Source organism: Lemur catta, chromosome 4 (genome assembly GCF_020740605.2).
Source record: "Lemur catta isolate mLemCat1 chromosome 4, mLemCat1.pri, whole genome shotgun sequence".
Lineage (NCBI taxonomy): Eukaryota > Metazoa > Chordata > Mammalia > Primates > Lemuridae > Lemur > Lemur catta.
Genome location: NC_059131.1, coordinates 50,257,740 through 50,270,685, shown reverse-complemented (window position 1 = coordinate 50,270,685; position 12,946 = coordinate 50,257,740). Strand labels below are relative to the sequence as shown.

The 12,946-nt window shown below is 48.0% G+C and overlaps 1 protein-coding gene across 1 annotated transcript in view; it reads left to right on the top strand.

Annotated features, from left to right (window-relative positions):
• Positions 1-9,587, top strand: part of SPRED2 (sprouty related EVH1 domain containing 2) — a 109,376-nt gene extending 99,789 nt beyond the window's left edge. Inside the window, exons 5-6 of the mRNA XM_045549743.1 lie at positions 3,815-3,964; positions 6,241-9,587. Coding sequence (XP_045405699.1) covers positions 3,815-3,964; positions 6,241-6,906 — 816 coding nt within the window. The 3' untranslated portion in view covers positions 6,907-9,587. The remainder of the gene's footprint in view (positions 1-3,814; positions 3,965-6,240) is intronic.
• Positions 9,588-12,946: the final 3,359 nt, after the last annotated feature.

The window sequence follows — 12,946 nt, the reverse complement described above, 5'->3', positions numbered from 1 at the left end:
CATTCAACACCCACTCTGACCTTGCTCTTCTAGGATGCTGGGAAATGTGTTACTGCAGCTGCCCCTCTTAGGATCCTGAAGTCCCTGAGCACAGAGTCGTCACAGAGGACCTCTGCTTTTGTTCTCCTTGAATTCAAAGCCCTGAGAGTTCAGAGACACCCACTGGAAAGCAAGTCTAGTGTAAAACATAGCCAGAGGGCATGGGATTGCCGAGCCTTTCAGTTGAAGGTGACAGCTATTGGATTGGTAGGTTGGTAGGTGTCAGTAGCTTGTGCACAGACATAACAAGGTGTTTACAAATCTTGCTTTTGTAGCGTGTATGTGCATACCTCGGGTGGGCATACCTCGGGTGGGCGGCTGTTCTGTGGTCTGTGTGCAAACCACAGCAGAGTTACAGGAGAGCCAGTTCAGAGTTGCAGTGGGTAAAGGGATATTTTTTTCCCTTGCCTTCCTTGGAGGTGCCCTGATAGTACATTTCTTTCATTTGTAGGTCACACTCACCTCTTTGCAAGCTTTATCGGATAGTATAGATCTGAAATAAGCATCAGCTTCAGATGGAACCTCTCCTGCATGCTCTCCTAACCCCCAAACTTGGAGCAATTGGGCATGGAAGCCTGCAGGCTGGGCAAGGCTGTACCCTCAGCTCTGCCCTCAGGGCAGTGGACTGTAGATGCCTCTTGAGGTCTTCTGGCCTTCTTGCTCCTTTGTACAAATTTGTCATTAGATTAGGAGATATTGAAGGCCTTTCTCAATCTCCATCCTCTGACCAGTGTCTAGGGAGCTTTGCACTTGCCTGTGCAGTGGGAAGAGGTTGCTGGGATCGGGGAGGTGGGATGGGTGCATCAGAAGGTGGCGTTTCTGATTGACTAACGCATCCTAGGAAAAACTGCATGTGCCTCATTTCTCAGAATGACTTTCTTTCTACACACTGTTAACCCAAACATGGGTCACAGAAAGTAGGGTGCGTTAGGGTGAACACGTGACTAACACAGAGGTGACTGTCACATGTTAACTGGGCTTCTGAGAACTAAATGCTGAGAGCATATTACAATGTTCAACACAAGGATAGTGTCTAACCTGTGATAGATGGCTGTACCATGGATGTTGGATAGAATTTAACTCTTGAGATTTGAATCGCACTGAAGGGCCCTTATCTACTCATTCAAAGGGTATTTGTTGAGATCTTTAGTGACCTTTATATTGTGAGACGTCATCCCCTCATCTCCTTAGTGTGTATACAGCAGGGTGCACCTTCTTACTTGAAGAAGTTGTACTTTGTGTTAATCTCAACAAAATACTTCCCAGAGTAGGAACAGGAAGTGGACGCGCCTGAGTTTGAGAGGCAGCGATGTGGTGCGTTAGAAATCTCACTGGGCTTTGTGGTCAGTGAGACTGTTTCAGTCCCAGCTCTGCCAGTGACTGTGCGCCACCACGGGCAGGATCCCGCATCTCTCGGCGTCCCCGTGTGCCTAGGTGTGACATGTAGATGGTATTTTACATGTTACCTGCAGGCTGTGCTAAGGAGTGGTGTTTGCTTGTAGCTCAGGGCTACGCTCACACGATCTGGCACTGTTCTCTGTTCAGAATCATTTGCTTTACTGTTCTGTCTTATCTGCAGTCACCTGTGTGATAAAAAAGGGAGGCACGCCTCGAAAGACATAGGCCAGTGAGAGTCGGAGAACAGGCCTGAGTTTGGAAGAAAGTAAAAAGTCTATGTATCAGTTTGGTGTCTTTCTGTTACTGGGAAACAAATTGAGTAAAAAGAGTTGGGAGACACTCTATTATTATACTAATGAGGCCAGCCCTGGCTTACAACTGCAAGAAGTGACATCCCAGAGTCAGACCCCAGGATTAAATAGACCTGCCACCCTAGGCACGGGGGCTCTGGAGAGGCAGGCCTTTGATCTCCAGGTGGACCACACGGGACAAGAGTGGCCATTGGCATGTGTTGTCAGCCCCTTGGGTGGTTCCCAAGAGGCAGAGGAGGGAAGTAGCAGACCACATGCCCAGCCCACTGCCCCCATCTGGGGAGGAGTGAGCAAGGCACAGAGAGGCCCAGAGGTGTTGCAGGTGGAACTACTGCCACAGGAAGGAACCAGAAGCAAAGATAGAGTACACCTAGGTGACAAACTGAGTGCATTCTGGCTTAGGTTACAAAAGAGAATTGTCATCAGTGGGAAATCCTGGGCGTGGCTGGATCCAGAAGCTCAAGAGATGTCCTTGGGAGCCCTCTCTTGGTTCTGCTTCCCCTTCATGCTCACATAGATCATTTCCCTGTGTGTTCACCAGAATGCCAGGTTTATGGGACCCTTAGATCCTGAACACAGTGTTGGAGACAGCAGCTTCTGCCCTCTCTGTCAAAAGTCTTTCTGTATGGCTTCAGAGAGCACCATGTGTTCCTATCAGAATCAGTCTCTATGGATTAGGGGGTCGGAAACAGGCGCTAGCCCTGCGTCACATGGACCAAACGCAAGCAGAGAAAAATCCAGGAGGTTGGGTCTCTGAAGGGATGTCACACATCAACAAGCTTTACAAATGAACAGTGATTGTACTGCATAATGGAAATATGGGTCTTTTCAATTTTCTGAATTTTTGTAGTCCCACTTTTCTGAATATATATTACTTTATGAATGGGGAGGAGGATAACAAGAACTTTTATAAGTCTATTTGTTTTATCTGGCCTTATCCCCAAAAGGATTTATGTCGGCTAAGAACAACATTTAAAATAAAAAGAGACATACGCAAATGAGAGAAAGGGAAGATGAGAGTAAGAAGCACAGCCAAGGAGGAGTTCCCATGTGTTTGCCAGAAGTGAGACACCCAGATACCAAGGAAAAGCTTTTGTCTGTTGTGTGGGGAGGCAGGGGGTGGGGGGGTCGCTCTAAGGAAGCAGACGGAAGGGTGGGGATTCTGAGGGGCCCTGGCTTTAAAGGCCGTTGCCAGCTGTATTTAACAAAGCCTTTATGAGTATGTGGCCCCTGGGCCCAGAGGGGTGTAGAGCGGCCACCACCTGGGATCCACTGGCCTGCCTCTCCAAGTCTCAGCTGGGAGCTTGTGGCACGTAGGTGGTATATTGGGTGGCAGTGAGGCCACCTGTGCCTGTGGGATTTGCATGTACCGTCCATACTGACAGCTGATCACCCTCAGCAAAGATCTGGTTGGAGTCTCCAATCATAGCTCGTCATCTTGATGAGAAAAAACAGCTCCCCACTCACCTCCACAGGGTGGCTTTGTTCTGTGCAATCATCCTTCTCACTTCTAGTTTAAAGTGATCTCCAAGGCTTGCCTCCAACCCCAAAGATTACAAAATTTCTTCCTGGAAAGGGTATTTATGATACCCTAGAGTTACCCTTACCTCTGAGACTTTCCCAGGCTGGGATTCACCCCACATATAAACATTTGGGGTTTATTTTTGCCTATCTGCATCTCCCCTGCTTGCCATAGTACCTCGCAACCAGGGCCACAAGTGGGGTAAGCCTGCTTGATCAAACAGGAACGCACCAGTGAGAGCCTGGTGTATTGAGCCCTTTACCCAAAGCCCAGTCGCTGCTTCCACGTTTGAGAAAGCAAACCCAGCTTGACAGGGTCTGGTGGCTGGGTTTCTTCGCCTGCTGAGCCAGCCACATCATGTTTAGACACTCGGGCCCTTCAGAGATTCTCGGCCATGGCCAGGATAAACTCAGGATTTTGGGAAGTCCACAAGATGTCACAGTTGGTGAAGAGACGGTATTTGAATAGTGCATGTTAGGGTTTGGTATGTGGGTTTTTGTTGTTACAGTTTTTTCATTGACTCTTGTTACCTCCCTCTAAACAGACAGCTACAGACAGTTCTTCTAACTCCTCTCAGAAGAGGGAACAACCTACTAGGACAATCTCCTCACCCACATCCTGTGAGCACCGGAGGATTTATACTCTGGGCCACCTCCACGACCCGTACCCCACGGACCACTATCACCTCGATCAGGTGAGCAGCAGTCTCCCTCCTCTGAGGTCATCGGGGGGTGGCTCTGATGCTGGGGTGGCCTCCTTTCCTCCCATTCAGCCAAACGCCCCGAGCCGAGAACTCTTCCATTCTCCAACTCTGTACCCCTACCTCATATCGAAGGTGGTGATGGGGGCACCTCAGCCCTACTCGGAGTTTTCTGTGTGCCAGACACATTGCCAAGCCCTCTATATGCTTTATCTGGTTGAATCTTCACAAATTATCCCACAAGTTGTCAGCATCCCCGGTTTACAGATGAGGAAGCTGAGGCCAGGAGAGATGGAGCGCCTGGTGGAGTGACACTGAGAGCCAGGTCTGTCCTCACCCGGGGTGCTGCGCTGCCCCCGGTGTTCCTCTGTGCAAAGGGCATCCTGGCTTTGTGTGACAGCACAGCCGCAATCAGGACTGAGGAATCCTGCGCACTTGGCTCAGCCCCTGCCATCGCAGGCTGCAGGCCCGGTCTTGCACAGGGATATAGCTGGAGTCTGGAATTCAGTATTTCAGCACATATTTACCAAGTGGCTGCTTTGAGGAGCAGGTTCCCAAATCATGGGGCAGGGACTGGTGCCCACATGGGGTGATGTGGCCACTAGACTGCTTTGAAATGAGAAAAAAGGAACATGGGGCAGTGAGGGTTGTTGTTTTTTTGTTTTTTTTTAACATAAAGCTAGATTTATTTGACTCCTTTAAAATATTCTATTGTGTGCATCCTAATATTTTGGCATTAAAATGTCCTTTTATCTTTTTTAAAAATCACATTATGGTAGCAGTAGATGGAAACTGACTTTTTGATTTTCCTTACTTTCCAAAACAAAAATTAGTAAAGCCCAAGTCAGCTCCCAAGATTTGTTTTGATATCCTTCAGAATTGTGGTCTTTCCAAAGTCTGTGAAACTGATAACAAGAGTCTGGTGGGAATTAAAGCAAAATGTGTGAGACACAGCCCCTATCCTCAAGAAGCTCACGGCTTGGTGGGAAGTGACGGGCAAATCTGTAATAATTACCATGTGATAAATTCTATAGCAATATTATAATGACAATATGGCAACAGGTACACCCAGTACATCCTGTGTGCTTTCAGCTGACACTCTGCCTAGATAATTTCTCTTCATTCTCACAATGGTCCTATGCAGCTTGATAGACAGGGAAACTAAGTCTTCGTGACTCGCTAGTAAATTTGTAGTCAGCATTTGACTGCAATGGGTCACTCCAGAGCCATGTTCCTTGCCCCTTGAAAATTCTTCATGTCCAAAGGATTTTGAAGGTGGGAAATCTCATTCTCTGCCTCAACTGAGATGCCCTGAGCAAGGCAGGGTTACATGCATCTGTGCAATAAATATTTATTCAGCGCTTGCCACTTTGGACAAGGTACTGTTGTAAACTGTAGCCAGATTAACAGTAGAGAAAAGACTCTTGCACCCTAGGGGAGAATGCAGTTTGGATCTGAATGTTAAGGGTATGGCTCTGGGTCTGGTCACACTGTCTGTGAGATCCTGGCAGCATTCAGACCCAGGCAGTCAGCAGTCCGAGCCTTCACTCTTACCCTCCTCTTATCTGTGCATCATATTTTCCCAACCAGATTACAAGGTGAGCCTTACATTTTCTAGTATCCCCCTCTTGCCCTTTGGAGCATGACCTGCAGCGAGAAATGCATCGTATAATGTGACCCTGCACGCAGATAGTGCACACACATAGATGAGGAAGTTTCAGGACACAGTACTTACCCTTATAACATGCAGTGCGTTCCAGTAGCCTTATGCTATTTCATTAAAAAAAAAAAAAGCAACAGCAGCCAGTCTTACAAAAGAGAACACACTGTACAAAAACAGGCAAAACTTATCTAAGCTGTTAGAAATCAGCCTAGCGCCCACCCTGTGGATGGGAGTACCTGAGGGAGGTGGGGGACGTTCTAGGAGGACAGGTCCTGCCCTGCCTCTCCGTCAGGGTGTGCTGGGCGCCTGAGCACTCATCACATTACTCTCGCCACATGCGTAGTTTCCTGCCTGTGCTAGTACTTCATTGAAAAGGGAAAATATTGCTGGTCTCAACCCATTGAATTGATTTTTCTGACCCAGTAACGGCTTGAGACTCAGTTTGAAATACATCTTTGACTGATGGGCAAGATGTTCAGTCTTTACAGGATGGGTCAGTTTCTACAAAAAGTGCCTCTGTGGAGGTGACGGGTGCATTTTGGAGGATTCGGGAGGGAGGTGTTCTTACTGCTGTTGCTACAAAATAACGTCTTCTCTCCTGGGTCAGCCGATGCCAAGGCCCTACCGCCAGGTGAGCTTCCCGGACGACGACGAGGAGATCGTGCGCATCAACCCCCGGGAGAAAATCTGGATGACGGGGTACGAGGATTACCGGCACGCGCCAGTCCGGGGCAAGTATCCGGACCCCTCGGAGGACGCGGACTCCTACGTGCGCTTCGCCAAGGGCGAGGTCCCCAAGCACGACTACAACTACCCCTACGTGGACTCTTCAGACTTTGGCCTTGGCGAGGACCCCAAAGGCCGAGGGGGCGGCGTGATCAAGACGCAGCCCCCCCGGGGCAAGTCCCGGCGGCGGAAGGAGGACGGGGAGCGCTCGCGGTGCGTGTACTGCAGGGACATGTTCAACCACGAGGAGAACCGGAGGGGCCACTGTCAGGACGCGCCCGACTCCGTGAGAACTTGCATCCGCCGGGTGAGCTGTATGTGGTGTGCAGACAGCATGCTCTACCACTGTATGTCGGACCCCGAGGGAGACTATACAGACCCTTGCTCGTGCGATACTAGCGACGAGAAGTTTTGCCTCCGGTGGATGGCTCTTATTGCCTTGTCTTTCTTGGCCCCCTGTATGTGCTGTTACCTGCCCCTTCGGGCCTGCTACCACTGCGGAGTGATGTGCAGGTGCTGCGGCGGGAAGCACAAAGCCGCCGCCTGACTCGGTTTCCCTCCCTTCTCCCCCTCCATCCACCACCGCAGGGGAACTCGTTGTCTCCCACACACTGTCATCTCCTCCCCTGCCCCCTTCCACTCCGAGGCGCGAGGAGAGCAAGAGGCCTGCCAGCGCCCTGGTTCCTTGGGGCACCGTTCCAGCCAGGGGCACCTGCCGGATGTGCTCCGCTGCCCCAGCCACCCACACTGCGTCAGCCACGCACCCATTCACGTGCCCACACGGTGTTCTAAGGAAGGAACCTTCGGCATAGACTCTCGTGTACTATTAACAATCTGGAACCAAGCTCACTGTCTTACCATGTGTTGATTTCCTCTTTCCTCCCCCACCTCTTCCAGTTCAAAGGCGTCTGCAGTTGGAACTAATGATTTTTGGTGGGTTTTGTAGTTGATTTTTGCCCAGGAGTGTGAAAACTATCTTTCTCTTGGTTCAGCTTGCCCGTTGCTAGCAAGCATCAGGTGCCTGCCGATGTGTGATGTCAGAATGATGAAACCCTGCCGGAAGTATTTAAACCTGCAGTCACTTACTATGTATAGGAGGTGAGCTAGTTAACAAACTTGTACCACAAAACAATATTGCTTTAACTTTTCTAAAGCCAAATTTCCCATGTAAGCTGCAGTTTCTATCTTTAGCCCATCATCATTTTCTGCACCCAGAAAAAAATCTGTCGAAATTATTCACTGATGCAAAACATTGACCCATAAAATGACTGAGAATCGAGCCTTAACTTCAGATTAACTTGTAAGAATTAGGAAAATTCCTTAAACTGCATTGCAGCCTCTTGGACTAGGGCTAGAAAGGGGATTTCAGGTTTCTACGAGCCTCCCCAGTTATCCCTAAAGTAGAACTTTTTAAAATTGTGTTGCTACCACTTCTAAAAATTTCACGATATTAGAATGACACTAATGAAGTAAGAAATTTTGCTCATTATTTTGCAAAATAGTTTACTCAAATAGTTTACTCAAACACAAACTAGTGTTCTACGAACAAGTTCCAACTGAGAAACACTAAGGTTGTGGTGAATAAAACTATAGGAGCTTCCTTCCCCTCCCCCCCAGTGGCTATTTTATATTAACTGTCGGGGGGTGGATTTTAAATGTCATAATATTTGAGGAGTGGTGGGTTGCATTTTGTTCATGAGTTTATGTTTTTGTTGTTACTTTGGACTCAATTTCACATCACCAAATTTCTTCATTTATACTTGGGGAAAAAACAAGGCCATATGTAAAAACCCTTCCAATGCCTAAGTGTCTTCTCCTGCAACTCCAAACCCAGACTTGCCACTTTGGGTGCACAGATGGTTAGGTCAGCCGACTGGTTCTACCTGTCGCCTCACCACGTAGGAGGTTTCTAATTATCTGGAAAAGAGTATTTTTCTAATATATTGCAAGAGATAGCCAAATCTTCTTATTGAAGACAGCAGAAAAATGAAGAGTGGTTACCTGTACCTAGCATAGTACAATCAGAACCTCGTGGAGACCACAGGGGACAGGCTTGTCAATGCTGGCTGTTCTTCCTGCCATGATCTTTCCGTGGTAATGGCCAGCAAAAGGCATGGCCCATCCCCCGTCCTCCCTTTCCCTGTCCCTTCTTTCTTGCATACAGGACATCAGTCTTCAAGGAAAGGGACTTTTTTCCAGTCTGCCAATCATATTAGGAAAGTGCTAGCCATGCTCACCTCCATGGGAGTATTTTCGGCTCCTCTGAGAGCCCATGGTGTTTCTTTAGTCTGATCAGCAGTGTAAATACCCAGTGTGTTTATGAGTTAGTTGGTTAGACATTTTCATTTGTTGGAGTAACTGGTTTGGGCTTTCCAGTTTGGAAAAGGAGCAGAGAACTGTCTGGATGGATGGATGGAAGAAAAGAGAACCTCTTCCATGCCTGGAGAACATCTAGAAAACTTCAGCCAGACTCCAGCACTGTTGAGAGACCATCTTCCCCCACCCTGAGGCATTTCCTCAGGGTCTTTCTCTAGGGTCTTCTCTCTACAAAGCACAACACTAATGTATGTTTCGTTAGACCTCAGTTCAAGTGCCCCTATTTATTTCAGTAAGAACACAAATATCCCAGCTGCTTTTTGATTGTCACCTCTAGTTGTTATATGTTTCTCTCTTCCTTCACGTTTTGTCCTTTTCCACCCTTTAACAGTTTTGCTAGCAAATCTTACTCCACGTGTACTTTTTGGTTTGTGAAGGCAGTGGTTAAGGGCACAAAGACAGCCATGGGGACATTTATGTAAATACGTCTCTCTAATTGCCACACTGCAGCTGAACAGTGTGTAGTATTTTCCCAGTCAGCTTTGCCATACTGACGTCAATCATTTGAGAGAAATTATTCAGATTTTATTTTTGTATCTGTGATAACAAAACATTAACCAAAAGATTTTCTGTCCAGAAGCTTCCCCGACCCCCACCCCAAGCTATTTGCTCACATTAACAAATTAAAGTGCCTCAAGCATAATTCATTCTTTACCTGTATACTAAAAACCCTGTTGTATTGATTTTTTTTATAATAAGCCTTTTTACCTCTGTGTAAAAAATATATATACAAGTGTATGATGTACATTTTAGTTCTTAACTTTTTTTTATGGTTTCTAATATGTATGACCAATGTAGTCATTGCTTTAAAATTGTACCATGTAAATATAAACACATCCTATCAGATCGTGACTTTGGGGTGATTGTCTGACCGGAGACGGGGTAACAGCTGGCCCTCGGCCGACCCAGGCGTTCTCACACAGGACGGGAGGGGGTTCCTGTGGAGAAGGATGTGTGGCCCCCGGTCTGTTTCTGCGAGGCCTTCCCACCTATGGCTATGTCACGTTCCCAAGGGGAGACAGCAGCTCCTTGGGCTCCGCTGCCTCACGTGAAAGGAATGCTGCGTGTCACCTCCCAGGGAACACCCCCTCTTCCTAGGCCTGGCCTCCCCGACGAGAGCTCCTCAGAGGGAACAGCTGTACTTCCTCCAAGCTGTTTTCCTGATTCCTGCTTAACCTCAGGGTGTTTGTGTGAGAGAGAGAGAGAGAGAGAGAGAGAGAGAGAGAGAGAGAGAGAGAGAGAGAGTGTGTGTGTGTGTGTGTGTGTGTGTGTGTGTGGAGTTTGGAAGACAGTTTCAGAAAACAATTATTAAAACTGCAAGACCCTTGGTCTCCTCAGAGGAGCTCTATTTGGCGCACTTTCCTTTCCAAATGGACTCTTTGGATGCTCAAAAGCTGCAGTGACAATCCCCAGAAGGAAGTAAAGCATGAGGTCTTTTGAGGGTCACAGAGGAAAGTTTCAGCTCTTTCTCTAGGGAACCGAGTAGGGCCCTTAGAAAGAGATGTGTGGGGGCCCCTCTGTCTTGGCTGCAACTCTTCCTAAAGGGGGTGATTTTTTCCAAGCCTCTGGCAGAGACGAAAGGCAGGGAGAGATGCTGGGAGTCAGAGAGTGAGGGGAAGACTTGTGGGGCTTCTGCGGAGCTGGAGTAGGAAAAGGGCCCTAAGATCTTGCCCCCTCATGCCCTTGCAAGAGATCCCTCCTGCTGTCCCTGTGTCACAGCCGAGGGGCTACAGCTCAGAAAGGGTAAGGAACCAAGGTGACCTGCAGTCACACGAGGCAAGGACTGAGCCAGACTGGCTGACCACAGGGCCTGGGTCCTCACTGGGCTCCCTCCCTCCCTGTTGGCAGCACCAGTCATGAGCCTTGCCCCAGCCGTCCGGCTCTGTCAGGCTGCCTCAGGAGTAGATTGTTGTCTTTGGTGCCCTGTGTGCTAGGCCAGGAACTGGGCACACTACAGACACCATCAAAACGGGATGGAGGTTCATTTCTACTTTACAAGTGAGATAGATAGCACATGCAGACAAACAGCAGTGGTCCCCCAGCATCCACAGGGCATTGGCTCCGGGACCCCTGCAGCTATCAGAATCCACAAATGCTCAAGTCCCTTATATAAAATGGTGTAATATTTGCATATAACTTACGTACATCCTTTCATTTACTTCAAACCATACTTACAATGCCTAATAAAATGCAAATGCTATGTAAATATTTAATAAGTATTGTTACACTGTATTATTTGGGGAATAATTGCAAGAAAAAATAGTCTGTACATGTTCAGTATAGATGGACAGACATCCTTTTTCCCCCCCAAATATTTTCAATCCACCGTTGGTTGAATGAATCCATGGATGCGGAACCCATGGATGCAGAGAGCCGATTGCGCACGGAACTCAATCAAGGTGGCTGAACAGTCTGTTTGCCATTACTAGCCATTAGCCCTTGGGCAAGTGACTTCACCTTTCTGAGTTTCCTCAGTAGGACAAGTGGAATAACACCTTCCCGCAGCACTGAGGAAGGTTAAGTGACACGCTGTAGTTACAGTGTCACACACGGGAGGTGCTCCAAAAATGCTAGCTCGTTCCTCTATTCTGGGCCCTGAGGAAACAGCGGGAACCGGAGAGGACGACCTCTTTCAAGGCACAGGAGGCCAAAGCACATTGTCAATATTTTGTGAGTATTTAGATCTACAACCTATATTTGAGATTTCCATTTCTTATCCTCTCTGTGATTCTGAATTTGGTTTCGATTCCTGCTTACGCTTCCAGGTGTGTTAATGCCCCAGCGATCGCTGCAGAAGAGCGAGAAGAGCACCAGGCTGGCTAGATTCCGGGGCAGCCAATTCATGCAACTTGGACAAAGCCAGCAACCTGTATCCACGCATTTCCGCCAAGAGGCTGAGTCTGGCTTGGTGGCACTTGCTGGGGTTGGAGTACAGTGTCTCCTGAGCACTGCCTACCACCTCCTGCCTCGCTTCTGTGGACTTTGGGGTCACCTCCTGCAAGTAAGGCCTCTGTCTGCTCCTCCTCCCTGCTGCTCCCCCAGTGCTGGTCATAAGTCCTTTCCCCAAAGAGTGGACACCCCCCAGAAAATCAGGACACTTCCCAGGGGAAAAAGCATTGTTGGAAGAGTTCTTTTTTACGGGATTTACAAGGCAGTTTGTTACTCTTTTGTGGCATCTGAGTAGATGATCACAGCAAGCACAGGGCTGTTCATGTGTGTGAGAGGGCGGGCGGGGGGCGGGTCAGGAAAGTGTACCCGCCCCTGCAGACATTCTTACCTCAGGCCTGTTGGGCTTTCTGATTTGTGGGGTGAGATAATTAGAAATGCCACTCTTCGTTCGTCTGTTTAGGCCTGAACCAGATGCATGGAATGAAAGAAGGTGACCCTGGTGACTTCTTGCACAACCAGATACCAGTTGTGACCATGCAAATCAGGGCCTGTCCCGTCTCCTCAGCTGCAGCAGCCAACAGTGCTAGTGGTGCCCTGGAGGCAAGCAACCCCTAAGGGGCAGTGTTGGGGTCGGGGGAGGCCTGTATATGTATAAAGGGGGAAAAAGTTACTATGCAATAGTCATACCTGGTACCCTTTCTACCTCATATGTCTCTTCTCTCATTCTCTCTCTTTTTTTCCTAAAAGTTGGGAAGCAGTTCTGATTACAGAAGTAATATATATATAGTCATAAAAATGTCATATACTGTAAACAAATAAGATATGGCCTGGCATGGTAGCTCATACCTATAATCCTAGCACTTTGGGAGGCCAAGGTAGAAGGATTGGTTGAGGCCAAGAGTTTGAGACCAGCTTGGGCAACATAGTGAGACCTCGTCTCTACAAGAAGTAGAAAAATTAGCGAACCATGGTGGTGCGTACCTGTAGTCCCAGCTACCCGGAAACCTAAAACAGGAAAATGTCCTAAGCCCAGTTGAAGTTGCAGTGAGCTATGATCATGCCACTGCACTCCAGCCTAGGTGGCAGAGCAAGACCATGACTCTTAAAAAAATAAATAAAAAAGATATATATCCAAATAAGATCACATTCTTGGGTCTTGGAAGTTAGGACTCTAACATATGAATTGTCGGAGTTTGGAGGGCACACAGGGACACAATTCAACTCCTAAAACTCTCTATCACACCAAAGGTAACCACTGTGTCCCTTTGGACTCTTCTGTGCATTTATGCACAGAGGTATATGTGTGTGTGTACATTTATGCA